The 14,151-nt window shown below is 33.2% G+C and overlaps 1 protein-coding gene across 1 annotated transcript in view; it reads right to left on the bottom strand.

Moving 5' to 3' along the window:
* The window catches only part of LOC140041898 (uncharacterized), a 43,768-nt gene that overhangs the window by 18,958 nt on the left and 10,659 nt on the right, over positions 1-14,151 (bottom strand). The window contains exons 20-42 of the mRNA XM_072087665.1: positions 13,684-13,926; positions 13,042-13,290; positions 12,408-12,647; positions 10,779-11,024; positions 10,395-10,640; positions 9,655-9,900; positions 9,034-9,276; positions 8,603-8,848; positions 7,996-8,241; positions 7,564-7,806; positions 7,185-7,430; positions 6,115-6,360; positions 5,637-5,882; positions 5,230-5,472; positions 4,841-5,086; positions 4,218-4,460; positions 3,810-4,058; positions 3,108-3,347; positions 2,130-2,372; positions 1,744-1,989; positions 1,281-1,526; positions 671-913; positions 332-577 (exon numbers count right to left, since the gene is read on the bottom strand). Coding sequence (XP_071943766.1) covers positions 332-577; positions 671-913; positions 1,281-1,526; positions 1,744-1,989; positions 2,130-2,372; positions 3,108-3,347; positions 3,810-4,058; positions 4,218-4,460; positions 4,841-5,086; positions 5,230-5,472; positions 5,637-5,882; positions 6,115-6,360; positions 7,185-7,430; positions 7,564-7,806; positions 7,996-8,241; positions 8,603-8,848; positions 9,034-9,276; positions 9,655-9,900; positions 10,395-10,640; positions 10,779-11,024; positions 12,408-12,647; positions 13,042-13,290; positions 13,684-13,926 — 5,631 coding nt within the window. The remainder of the gene's footprint in view (positions 1-331; positions 578-670; positions 914-1,280; positions 1,527-1,743; positions 1,990-2,129; positions 2,373-3,107; positions 3,348-3,809; positions 4,059-4,217; positions 4,461-4,840; positions 5,087-5,229; positions 5,473-5,636; positions 5,883-6,114; positions 6,361-7,184; positions 7,431-7,563; positions 7,807-7,995; positions 8,242-8,602; positions 8,849-9,033; positions 9,277-9,654; positions 9,901-10,394; positions 10,641-10,778; positions 11,025-12,407; positions 12,648-13,041; positions 13,291-13,683; positions 13,927-14,151) is intronic.

The following is a 14,151-nucleotide window of genomic DNA, read 5'->3' as shown; positions in this document are numbered from 1 at the left end:
TTTGCAAACATTTGATGATTGCATATGAAGATTGATACCCACAATACACGAAGACTTGCTAGAAATGGATGAGTCATTAGATCTTGGCTGAACAGGAGATGGGACATATTTGATTGGTTAATTAGAGACAACCATATTTTTTTAGAAAAACAATAACTTGCTGAAGTTTTTATTTATATGATATTTTTAAAGTGTTTCACACCCCATTTCATATTTTTACCTGGTTTACGTTAGCCAGGTCAATTCCTTGACATTTGGAAACACAGATGGACGAACATAAATATGGTGGCACCAGCTTAACAAACTTTATTGAAAGGGTAAAATTACTTACCAATAACAACAACAACGAACCAGCAGTAAGCAGCGTTACCACTATTGTCTGTTGCATTGTAGGATACCCATGTTTCACCAATTGGGAATGTTGACAGTGGTTGATGGGATATATCCCAGGAGAAATAACCTGAATTGTCAAAAGCTGTGGGTTCTGTCCAGTTGGCTGTTCCAATTGCTTGGCCAGGGTCAGTGTTAGATATCACAGGGTTATCAGGACAGCCTGAGATTACTGGCTCGAAATTATCTGTAAAATATACACAGATTTGTAAAATCAAAACAGAAAGAAAGCAGCACTGGTTGCATCAAAATATTTTTTTTCCCCAAAACTAACAATTACCTATTACAAATATATTGAATGAACATGAGCCCTTGTTGCCAGCTTCATCCCAAGCGTTGTACGTAACCATAGTCATGCCTATATCAAAGTAATATGATTGGTTGTGACTCTGTGTCATTCTAACCACGCCTACATTATCAGTAGCATCTTCTAATATCCAATCAGCTTGTGTAGTAGAACTGTTCATACCGACGTAGACTGTTACAGAAGGAAGGCTACAATTGAATTCTGGGTCTTCATTATCTGACATTAAATAAGAAATAAACAAAATTATTATTACAAAATGCTAATCATCACAGTCCTTGTTTTTTAACGTATTACTTTAGAACTTTGTAATAAGTTCACTTTCGGTGAGCTTACAAAGAAATTATTGTCAGAAAAGTTATTCCTAAAATATTATTTGTTCTGGCATCTATTTATTGAATTCAGTACTATTACTGTAGGAAACCCACTGGACTGGTTATTTTAATATTCATGGCTACCCACAAATGCTAACTCAGAAAAAAGAAAGAATTATTAATTAATGTTGCAAAGTGTTGTGCTAGAATCTTGGATTGTATATGAACTTTTGCTTCGTTTAAAAAAATAAATATACAAATTTAAAGTTTACCTTCAACAATAATAGTAAAAGAGCAGATACCAATGTTACCATCTTCATCTACAGCTGTTATTGTCACATTGTGAAAACCAACATAAAACCCGTCACCAGGGTAGTCCACTTGAGTAACAGTAAACACGCCAGAATTGTCCATAGATTCAGGATCATCCCATGACACGTTGGCATATGCTAGGCTTTCATTTGTGTAAACTTCTATTGGACTTATGGGGCAGTTCATAAACACAGGATTTTCAGTATCTTCATAAAAGATAAAGAAACAAGTACTTTATTTACTATTTCAAACAGTAGGATCAACATTTAAATAGGATGTTTAAATGTAATATTCAATATTTGATTGTGAGTAAAAAACGGGAACGTGGCTGAGAGATATGTAATGACTAGACATTCTTGCATCCACAAATTATGGCTTCAGCTCCAACTTTATTGGAATTGGTAAACTTAAGCCTATACTTACCAATAATAATAACAACAAACAAGCAGTAATCAGTGTTACCACTATTGTCTGTTGCATTGTAGGATACCAATGTTTCACCAATTGGGAATGTTGACAGTGGTTGATGGGATATATCCCAGGAGAAATAACCTGAATTGTCAAAAGCTGTAGGTTCGGTCCAGTTGGCTGTTCCAGTTGCTTGGCCAGGGTTAGTTTTATACATGACAGGGTTATCAGGACAGCCTGAGATTACTGGCTCAAAATTATCTGTAAAATATTATTGCAGATGTGTAAAAACAGAAGGAGTGAATGTATCAACAAAATGTGTTATTTTGTCCAAAAAAATACGCAAACCAAAAATATGTAAAAAAATGTTTGGTAAAAATGACAGTTCTCTTAAATATTACCTATTACAATTATATAGAAGGAACATGAGCCCTCATTGCCAGCTTCATCCCAAGCGTTGTACGTAACCATGGTCATGCCTATATCAAAGTAATATGATTGGTTGTGACTCTTTGTCATTCTGACCACGCCTACATTATCAGTAGCATCTTCTAATATCCAATCAGCTTGTGTAGTAGAACTATTCATACCGACGTAGACTGTTACAGAAGGAAGGCTACAATTGAATTCTGGGTCTTCATTATCTTAAATTAGAAAAGAAATAATCAAATTTATTAAAACAGAAATGCTGCTCTTCATGGTCTCTGTTTTAATTAATCACGAGATTCCTTCTTTCCATTCTTTTTTTTTTGTCTTTGTACTATGATTTATTTATGTATGTTTATGATTGTGTATGATGAATGGAAATAAAGAAAGAAAAAAAACAGTCTCTCTTAACTGAATACTGGATACATTGATGTAACTCTCAATTGTTTACACATAGGCCTATAGGTTCATGTTCTCAAAACTGTCTTACCAAAACTCCACCAACCACACATTGCCGGCTGAGAACATTTTGAGAATATGAAAATAAAATGTACCAGTAATTGTAATCTTGCACTAAACATGTTAGCTGATGCTGTGATGAGAAGCTCTGAAGTATAGCACTGATTTGATTCTCACACTAATGTAATACTTTGTTGGGATGTGGTAACTTATGATATAAAATTTGTGATTAAGTGTAATGGATATGCACAGAACATTGCACAGCAATGTTGCAATTCTTATTCTCATAGGCCAACCTCACCTTCAGTATATTACAGGTCTGGTATTTGTTATTGTCCCTAAAAATCAGTAAATTTCTTATTTCTTAAGAGCAAAAAAGAAATTCCTGTGACATGACCTTCCACAAAGACTAATTAAATGAATATGAATCTCAATAAAATTATTAAAATTCAGTTTTCAAATGGAAAGAGGTAATTAGACGCTCTATAAATTACCTTCAATAACAATTAGAATAAAACAAGATCTATCTTGGTTTCCACTAGGATCAGTCACAGTAACCGAATTGATGTGGTTTCCAATTGGAAGCAAAGCTCCACTCGTTATGGTTTCTTCAATTGTATAGTTGCCAGAATTGTCTGAAGCCGTTACTGTCCATGACACACTTCCGTTTGGTTGTCCAGGATTGGTATTCCCCATTTGCATTCCAGGGCATTGTGTAACTGGATTCTCCTCATCTATTTATTTTTAATATTATATTTATATTAAATATTCATAAGATGAATAAACACATGCATTATTTAATGTGTTGCTCTCACTACCCAACTGTGTTAGTTGTCGCTTTGTGTATTTGCAATTTTTTTATTTAGATGACCTTTCTAAATGATAAAATAATATAGAGAAAAAATTTGAAATATAGGTATAGTGATTTAGTGTATTGGTCTAAAACATGTGCTTTAAATTTCTTCCAGCCTATCCAAAATCATTTAACCTGACCGTCCACTGTCGTAGGAATAATCAGGTTCTATATCAAGCAAAGAACATACTACACATTTACATGCCCATGTTTAAGTGGCATGTAAGAAAATCTAGAAAGCAATTATACTAATTTCTAACAACAACCATCTTATTAGTGTTAGATACTGTATACACTATGTATGTGTAAAGTAAATAAACTTGAGTCTTGAAAACCTACTAACCTGCAATGATAACATCAAATTCACAGATTGCATTCAAGCCTGCCATGTCAATTGCATTACAGGTAACCAAGAATGTTCCAATATCAAAGTTCGACTCATCCTCAGGCTCACAAGACACAAGTGGGTTTGAGCCATCGTTATCGGTTGCTATAATGTCAGTCCAGTTGACTATCATAGATGCTTGACCAATCAGAAGAACATTTGTGACAGCAGACGTTGGGCAGTTAGTAAACACTGGAAGTTCATCATCTGAAAGTATTTTGTTGTTTGTTTTGTTATAACGTATTACAGTTTATGGGAATGTAACAATGTTCCATGAAGAGCAGCACTGAGTGGACTAGATCGCCATGTTTAAAAATCCTCTGCTCTCTAAAATGTCAAAACGGTCCCAAATTATTTAAAACTTACCATAAATATAAACATAAAAAGAGCAAACTGCTGTGTTGTTGTAGGCATCAGTTGCAGTATACACAACTATTGTTTCACCAAATGAAAAGGTACTTCCTGTCGAATGGGACTGACCAGGAACAATAACCTCTTCACCGTTGTCCATAACATTTGGTTCCATCCAATTCACAACTGCTGATGGTGAATTAGGATCAGAAGCCATAGTGATGTTGGAAGGACAAGTAATTCTGGGAGCCTCGTTGTCTAGATTTTGGTGGGAAAAAAATAACATTTAGAATTCCTAACGGTAATAAATGTCTTCCATTTTGAACGTGAGGATTGTTTTAGTAACTATTGAAACAGCTTTGATATTTGCTAGACCCAACTGGCACTACAACAGTGCACTATTGAGCAGTGGGCATCTGATTTGATTATAATTTATAGGTTTAATTTCGAGAATCGTTTCCATTAGATTTTCTCACCTACACTGATTCAATTTTTGTGAAATCCTATTTTAAAAGTAAAAACACAAACACAAAACAATGGCATATGATTTACAACCTCAAAACTCTTTTTGGAAAGAGCAAAATTAAAGCCTATACCAAATTTAAACAAAAGGGAAAACAATGACTATATATACATACCAATAATAACAACAACAAACCAGCAGTAAGCAGCGTTACCACTATTGTCTGTTGTATTGTAGGATACCCATGTTTCACCAATTGGGAATGTTGACAGTGGTTGATGGGATATATCCCAGGAGAAATAACCTGAATTGTCAAAAGCTGTGGGTTCCGTCCAGTTGGCTGTTCCAGTCGCTTGGCCAAAATCAGTGTTAGATATGACAGGGTTTTCAGGACAGCCTGAGATTATTGGCTCGAAATTATCTGAAAAATAATATCAAAGATTTATAAAATTAGAACAGAAAGAGTGGATGTATCAACAGAGTACTTCAACAACACGTGTTATTTTGTCCAAAAAAAAAATTGTATTTTTTCTTTTTAAAAATGATATTTCTCTTAAAAATTACCTATTACAAATATATTAAATGAACATGAGCCCTCATTGCCAGCTTCATCCCAAGCACTGTACGTAACCATAGTCATGCCTATATCAAAGTAATATGATTGGTTGTGACTCTGTGTCATTCTAACCACGCCTACATTATCAGTAGCATCTTCTAATATCCAATCAGCTTGTGCAGTAGAACTGTTCATACCAACATTGACTGTTACAGAAGTAAGGCTGCAATTGAATTCTGGGTCTTCATTATCTGAAATTAGAGAAGAAATAAACTAAACAATTCTTTATTTCATTTTGTTTTGCTTTTCTGTTATTACTACTATTACTGATTTCCTATTGGCATATTATTATTATTTCAATTAATAAATGTTATTGAACCTTGAACCGTAAAGCATAAACTCACAAATTAATTACCTTCAACAATAATAGTAAAAGAGCAGATACCAATGTTACCATCTTCATCTACAGCTGTTATTGTCACATTGTGAAAACCAACATAAAACCCGTCACCAGGGTAGTCCATTTGAGTAACAGTAAACACGCCAGAATTGTCCATAGCTTCAGGATCATCCCACGAAACATTGGTATATGCTAGGCCTTCATTTATGTAGACTTCTATTGGAGATGTTGGACAGTTCAGAAATACTGGTTTTTCAGTATCTGTATATAATTTAAAAACATATTGTGATAAAAACATTACTTTTATTTTGTTTGTATTAACAATGGCTGAAAATCAAAGAACAAGAATTGTGAGATAATTATTTTAAAAAGGAAGATCAAGGAACAAAGATTAGCCTAGTAGAAAAAAAACTAATAGAACTGTACTATAGCATATATGGAAGTCTTTTCTTTAACTTTGTTATGATCATTTAAGAAAACTGGCTGTAAATACCTTGCACTGTTACATTAAACCGACAAGTACTGCTTAGCCCAAAGACGTCAAATACTGTATAAGTCACTGTAAATGTTCCAATTTCAAAGACATCACCAGGGCTGTGAGTGGATGTCTCATTGAAGACTCCAACATTATCTGTGGCGGTTGGTTCTGTCCATGATACAGATCTATTTGACATTCCCATAGGGACCAGTTCAACTATTGGACTAAAGGGGCATCCGCTGTATTCAGGTGGTTGGTCGTCTAAAAAAAAAAAAACAATGCACATTTAATAAAATAAAAATCAATATAGGTTTATTGTACTATTAAAATTAAACTTCGTTTTTTAAACTATTTTTAATTAGTCTTTTTAATTTAATCTATAGTGTTTAAGTTAATAAAATAATGTCTGTTTTCTGGAAATCGGTAGACCAAGGACTAAACAAGGACTTTACAAACATTTAATTTCAACTGTATTAACATTTTTGAATTTCACAAATAAGGACTGTTTTAACACACAGTTAAATGCACTATAACACATGGATTATGTAGTAGTGCATGGCTTCTAACTAGCATATCTAATTGGTGGATTTGTGACAGTGAACTAGTTTGCTTAGATAAATATATTATTCTGTTGTTCCTTTTAGTCAAAATAGTTATTTATATGAATGTTTATTATATAACATTGTGGGAAAAAGAAAATTTACTGAGTAATTTAAACACACACACACATACAAACTCCAAGTGTTTTCATCTGTTGCTATTTCAGCAACTGCAGAAAACAACAGTTTTTTTTTATTCAATAGTTTATAGTTTATTCACTCAGAGGCTTCTCACAAGGCACAGCCTTAGTCTCGAGGAGGTCTGATCAACAGAAGGTGGAAATACAGTATATAACAACAAAATCTAAATAGAACAGTTCTTAAGTTGACTCAAAATGTCTATTGGCGTTCCCTCACTATTTGTTGGCTTGTAATGTTTTAGTTTTCCCTAATCTAGTTTAGACACACAGACAGGCTAGCACAACCATTATGGTGCCAGCTTACCAAATTTAAACAAAAGGGAAAACAATGACTATATATACATACCAATAATAACAACAACAAACCAGCAGTTAGCAGCATTACCACTATTGTCTGTTGCATTGTAGGATACCCATGTTTCACCAATTGGGAATGTTGACAGTGGTTGATGGGATATATCCCAAGAGAAATAACCTGAATTGTCAAAAGCTGTGGGTTCGGTCCAGTTTGCTGTTCCAGTTGCTTGTCCAGGGTCAGTGTTAGACATGACAGGGTAATCAAGACAGCCTGAGATTACTGGCTCGAAATTATCTGTAAAATATACAAAGATTTGTAAAATCATAACAGACAGAAAACAGCACTGGCACAGATGTTTTATTGTCTATTAATTATGCAATAAAAAAAAGGAAAGTTTGTGTAAAAATGACAATTTTAAAATAATTACCTATTACAATTACATAGAATGAACATGAGCCCTCATTGCCAGCTTCATCCCAAGCGTTGTACGTAACAATAGTCATGCCTATATCAAAATAATATGATTGGTTGTGACTCTGTGTCATTCTAACCACGCCTACATTATCAGTAGCATCTTCTAATATCCAATCAGCTTGTGCAGTAGAACTGTTCATACCAACATTGACTGTTACAGAAGTAAGGTTGCAATTGAATTCTGGGTCTTTATTATCTGAAATTAGAGAAGAAATAAAGTATTAAAGTATGACAAAAAAGTCTTTGCTTTTTAACATAACAGATTATTTCTTATTGTTTTGCTTTGTGTTATTACTACTATTATTGTTGTTTTACATACTTTTTCTATTAATAAATGTTATTGAACCTTGAACCATAAAACATAAGCACACAAATTAACAATTACCTTCGACAATAATAGTAAAAGAGCAGATACCAATGTTACCGTCTTCATCTACAGCTGTTATCGTCACATTGTAAAAACCAACATAAAACCCATCGCCAGGGTAGTCCATTTGAATAACAGTAAACACGCCAGAATTGTCCATAGGTTCAGGATCATCCCATGACACGTTGGCATATGCTAGGCCTTCATTTGTGTAAACTTCTATTGGACTTATGGGACAGTTCATAAACACAGGATTTTCAGTATCTGTTATAAAAAAAATTATGACAAAACAGGTACTTTTAGTTAGTTCGGCTGAATTTAAGTTAAGTAAATAAACACAATTGTTATTGCTTGATTGTGATTGAAAACAGAGAGTGGTTGACAGAACAAAGTGCTAGAAGGCCTAAATATATCAATCTGTCATTTTAACTGTCTCATTCCCTTTACTATCTGTTTGGCTGGCAGCGAGGGCCAAAAACAAGAGTTCCTGTGTTGAGTCATATTTCCATTTTGAGTTCCCTTGCTACTATTCAGCTTTAATGTTTTTGTTTTTTCTAATCCAGTTTTGACAAACACAAAATGATATCGCCAGCTTTCCAACTTAAAAAAAAAATCTTATACTTACCAATAATAGCAACAACAAACCAGCAGTAAGCAGCGTTACCACTATTGTCTGTTGCATTGTAGGATACCCATGTTTCACCAATTGGGAATGTTGACAGTGGTTGATGGGATATATCCCAGGAGAAATAACCTGAATTGTCAAAAGCTGTAGGTTCGGTCCAGTTGGCTGTTCCAGTTGCTTGTCCAGGGTCAGTGTTAGATATGACAGGGTTATCAGGACAGCCTGAGATTACTGGCTCGAAATTATCTGTAAAATATACACAGATTTGAAAAATCAGAACAGAAATAAAGCAGCATTGTAAAAAGCATCAAAGTATGCAATGACAAAAAATAAAACATTTCTGTAACAATGACAGTTCCCTTAAGAAACAGATGTTTTATTATCAAAAAATTATGCAATTTTTGGTAAAAATAACAATTCAAAAAAATTACCTTTTACAATTACATGGAATGAACATGAGCCCTCATTGCCAGCTTCATCCCAAGCGTTGTACGTAACAATAGTCATGCCTATATCAAAGTAATATGATTGGTTGTGACTCTGTGTCATTCTGACCACGCCTACATTATCAGTAGCATCTTCTAATATCCAATCAGCTTGTGCAGTGGAACTGTTCATACCGACGTAGACGGTTACAGAAGGAAGGCTACAATTGAATTCTGGGTTTTCCTTATCTGAAATAAGAGAAGAAATAAAGAAAATCAAGGCAATAAAATGCTACTCATCCAAGTAACTGTGTCGTTATCTACCAGAACGTTGTAAATATGTCCTGTGGCACTGTGAGTTTAAAAGGGACTAAGAAGGTGATCACTACAATTTATAATTTGTTTATTTCATCTATTTTATTGTGTAGTATTAGTTTTGAAAACCACATGAATTAAAATTATGAAACTGAATAATTATAACTACCCAAAACTATTAATGTTACTGTTTGATTACCTGTAAATTGAATGAAATGAAATAAAAAACAAAAAGTAAATAAATGTATGCCTGTTTCTGCTGCAGAGAAATTGTTATATTTTAAAAATTGAATACATAAATTAAAAGATTACCTTCAACAATAATAGTAAAAGAGCAGATACCAATGTTACCGTCTTCATCTAAAGCTGTTATCGATACAGTGTGAAAACCAATGTAAAACCCATCATCAGGATAGTCCATTTGAGTAACAGTAAACACGCCAGAATTGTCCATAGGTTCAGGATCATCCCATGACACGTTGGCATATGCTAGGCCTTCATTTGTGTCTACTTCAATTGGAGATGTTGGACAGTTCATAAACACTGGATTTTCAGTGTCTGTATATAACAGAGAAACATATTAGGAAAGTCAACAGTAGGTAGGGTTTTCTATCGGGAAGACCAAGGTCGAAATTTACGTGGAACAGATTAAACATAAATTTTGAGTGAAAAACAAAGGTGGACAGAGTACAGAAAACAGTGGCTGCAAATTCTCAGAAAATGTCATTAATTGAGGTGTGAAGACATGTGTAACTTGTTGTGTAGTGGTGACGTAATGACGATTTTGAGCTATTTAATTTATTTGATATGTTTTTAGGCTCATATACAAACAATTGATTATGGTGACACCACAAATGGTGACTTTTTCAGATCATAAAAAAATAATTGTAAATTGTACATAAAGATACAAAGATTTGTAAACAAACAAAAAAAAATCTAAAAATTAGTTTCAAAGGTTTGGTAGATGGTGGTATACTAAGGTGATGTACTAAAAATGAACAATTCTTTTTTAATAGTATATTTTATAACTCAAGAAAAGTTGCAATAAATACCTTGCACTGTTATTTCAAACATACAAGTACTGCTTAGCCAAAAGACGTCAAAAACTGTGTAAGTAACTGTAACGGTTCCTATTCCAAAATCATCACCAGGTCTATGAGTGGATGTTTCATTGAAGACTCCAGCATTATCCATGGCCGTTGGTTCTGTCCATGATACAGATCTATTCGCCATTCCCATAGGAACAAGTTCAACTATTGGACTAGAAGGGCATTCACTGTATTCTGGTGGCTGAGTGTCTAAATATCAATGTATAATTGTTTATTTAAATAATACTCAAGGTGTTTATTCATAGAATTTTCAGATTGTTTAAAAAAGATTAAATAAGTATGTAATGGAACATATTCTAATTACATAAAACTAACAGAATAAATTACCAATAACTGTTACATCAAAAGAGCAAATTGCTATATTTCCAGATACATCGATGGCTGTGTAAGTTACGGTGGTTGTTCCGGAAAAAAATATCCGACCACTTGGGATGACCTCAACATCTGACAGAATGTTGTTATCAGTGATCGTTGGCTCATTATAATTTGAAGTTACATCTGTTGAATTTTTGCCTTCATCCATTTCAACTGTAATACTTACTGGGCAATTTGATATGGTAGGAGCTTCATTATCTAATAAAATCAATAAGTAAACAAGTTACTGGAAAATGTTTCTTAAATATATTGACGAGGGCGTACCAGTTTGATCTTGGTTGAACGTGCGTACACTTGTGAACAAACAATGTTCCTCCGTACCATGCCGAAGGTGTTCGTGTTATCCAATCGAATTTGAAAAATACTATGAAATCTCCAGTGGTCTTTAAAAATCAAGTAGAAGGTTATGAGTTAGAATCTCGGTTAGGGCAACCTTCTTTCTCATAGATTTCCTCATCTTTATTCAAACAATAATTCATTTTCAGCAGTATATTATCACTGGCCGGCTTAGATTTTCTTCTATGAATGTAATTGTATATAATTATCTTTAAAGGCAACGTAATATTCAAAAGATTGACAACAGTCCAAACTAGAAACCTACTGTAAAATTCCTTTATATAAGATTTAGTCTCCGGAAAAATTGTGTGTGTCTTAATGCTGTGTGTGATTTAGACTAATTTCACTACAAGCATGTGTATGTGAGTTTGGTTTGATGGTTGTGTAACCAGCCTTTCAACTAATAATAGCTTCAGCTGACTAACAATAGAACAGCAACAAGAAAAACAAACGAATGAATTTGAAAAGAAATAGGTTTTTTAAACTACTCGCTTTAAAAAACGTGTAAATTAAATCTAATTATGTTTTTAAATTACAAACCAGAAATCATAATTCTTGCCTCTTGAACAAAAATGAAGTTTTTTGGACAAGTAGTTCTCGAGAAAAGCAATTTTAGTTTACTCGTTACTTGCTCCCCGGCTTTTGAAAATTCTGTCCTATCTTTTAACACTAGCAGGTCTGAAAATAATTCTAAAAAGTTGTCCAGAATTAGGACTGTGGTCCGGATTGCTTCCAAAATTTAATGGTATGGTCCTTGACCGCATATCTATCTGTATTTTCATTTTGGGGAAGATCTTCTAATTATTTTTTGAGTAATCCTGCTAACAAACAAACACACGTGATCGATTACATATACCTCCTTGGCGGAGGTAAATTAATGCATTCAATAACAATTTAAAATGATCATCAATATTATAAATGCCATTTTTTTTTGCACAATAATACACTTAACCACATTTGATTTGCATACTGATTGCTTTCATTTAATTCACCTTACTTAAATAGACCTCATTAATTAGTCACATTTAGTTCAACTATATATTTTTTTATACAAATTTACTTTGTTTAGTGAACAAATTAAAAAAACTGTGGATTGATATAAATTATATAATGTATGTATGATCTACAGAATGGAACATTGAGTGTGTTATTACTGAGGAGATATATTGTGAGCATTTTAGAGGGAAAGGGCTACTTTTGATTGATACTTTATTATTTTTATTCATGGACTGGGAGTCAACTAACCTGTAACATTGACTGTGAATGAGCAGCTGTTGCTGTTTCCAGATGGATCCACGATAGTGTAAGCAACAACCGTTTCACCAAAATAGAACATGGATCCTGATTTGTAATCTGAGGTGAGGGTGTTTTCTCCGGAGTTGTCAGTAGCTACTGGTTCATTCCATGTGACATTGGATGAATTTTTGCCAGTAGAAGCAACTTGATAAATATCTTCTGGACAATTCAATGTTGGAATTTCATCATCTAATTAAAACCAATTTAATTTTACAGTATTTTTATAGTATAATGATAGTATACACATATTTTATCGATTTAACTTGAATTGGTGCCATTGAACAGAGGAGTCTTGAAGGCACTAAAGTAGGTATAATTAGGTAAGTAACTAACAATATCAATAACTGACATAGTAATTATTATCAATGATAAAATATAAACTGATAATTGTTTTACAAATTAATTTCATCTCTAATGTATCACATAAAAAATAATGAATTAACAATGAAAAAGATTGAAACAATTGTAAAATATTATTTACAAAGAGAAAAAATAAACAGTTATTGTATATAAGCTTAGCAATACTCTTTAAAAATTGATTATTGAATAACAACAATAAAACAAACAATAACACATTAATTACCAATAATCCATACTATGAATTCACAGTACATAACATTTCCAGCTGAATCAAAGGCAGTATACACAACCGCTGTCATTCCAATAGAGAAGTTATCTCCACTCATGTGCGTCATACTTGTGTTGTAAACTTTAATGTTATCGGTTACTTCAATATCTGGCCATTCAGCAATATTGTAACTCTTACCAGCAATGGTATTGCGATTTATATCTGTAGGGCAGTTTTCAAAAACTGGATCCTCTTCATCATTTTCTGTAATAAATTAACGAGATTAGTAAATACAATACAATAAATACATAGCATCATAACTAATCTATTGTAGGTTTTCATGTTTAAGAATCATCATCATCACCATCAAGCGGATGCGTATGAGTTTCTTAGTTATTCCTTTGTTAATCATCTGATTCATCAGCCCACGTATCGGTATTGGTTGTGTCAGCAAAGTTCATTGGTCTTCTTCGTCGAGATGAACAAGATTTGTTCTATTGCTCGATAGAAATGCGAATCTAGTTCTAGTGTTTTCTAGTGAATGAAGAAAATCTTGTGCATTTTGTGAAGTATATTCACATTCAAATGGATGACAACTGTTTTACCTATACTAATACTGTCACATCTACTTAAAAATACTAAATATAAAGAGCTTACCAAATACTGTTATATTAAATGAGCATGTTGCCCGATTTCCAGACTCATCAATTGCCGTATATGTAACTATGGTAGAACCAATTGGAAACCCGCTATTGATATCCCTGTCAGGTTCAAATGTGAAAGATCCAGAGTTGTCCATTGCACTTGGTTCAACCCATGACACATTGGCATAGGCGTCACCAACATCTGCAAAGGCAATCATATCTTCTGGACAACTACTGATTACTGGTGCTTCCATATCTTAAGAAGATAACATTTAAACATGCTTAATAACGAAATTCTGTTTACTGTACATTGCAATAACTGTAAATCTATAGTTTCGCCTATTATTAAACACATTTTGAGCTACACAATTAATTTAAAAGTATAGGTGAAATAATTATATATATGTTCATTATTGGTTGTACAGTATATTTATTATGTTACTCTGAATTTTTTTCTTTTATTTGTGGAAATAAATGTTAT

The sequence above is a fragment of the Antedon mediterranea genome, chromosome 1, assembly GCF_964355755.1.
Source record: "Antedon mediterranea chromosome 1, ecAntMedi1.1, whole genome shotgun sequence".
Lineage (NCBI taxonomy): Eukaryota > Metazoa > Echinodermata > Crinoidea > Comatulida > Antedonidae > Antedon > Antedon mediterranea.
The sequence above is the reverse complement of the archived record's forward strand: the minus strand, read 5'-3'. Positions and strand labels throughout refer to the sequence as shown.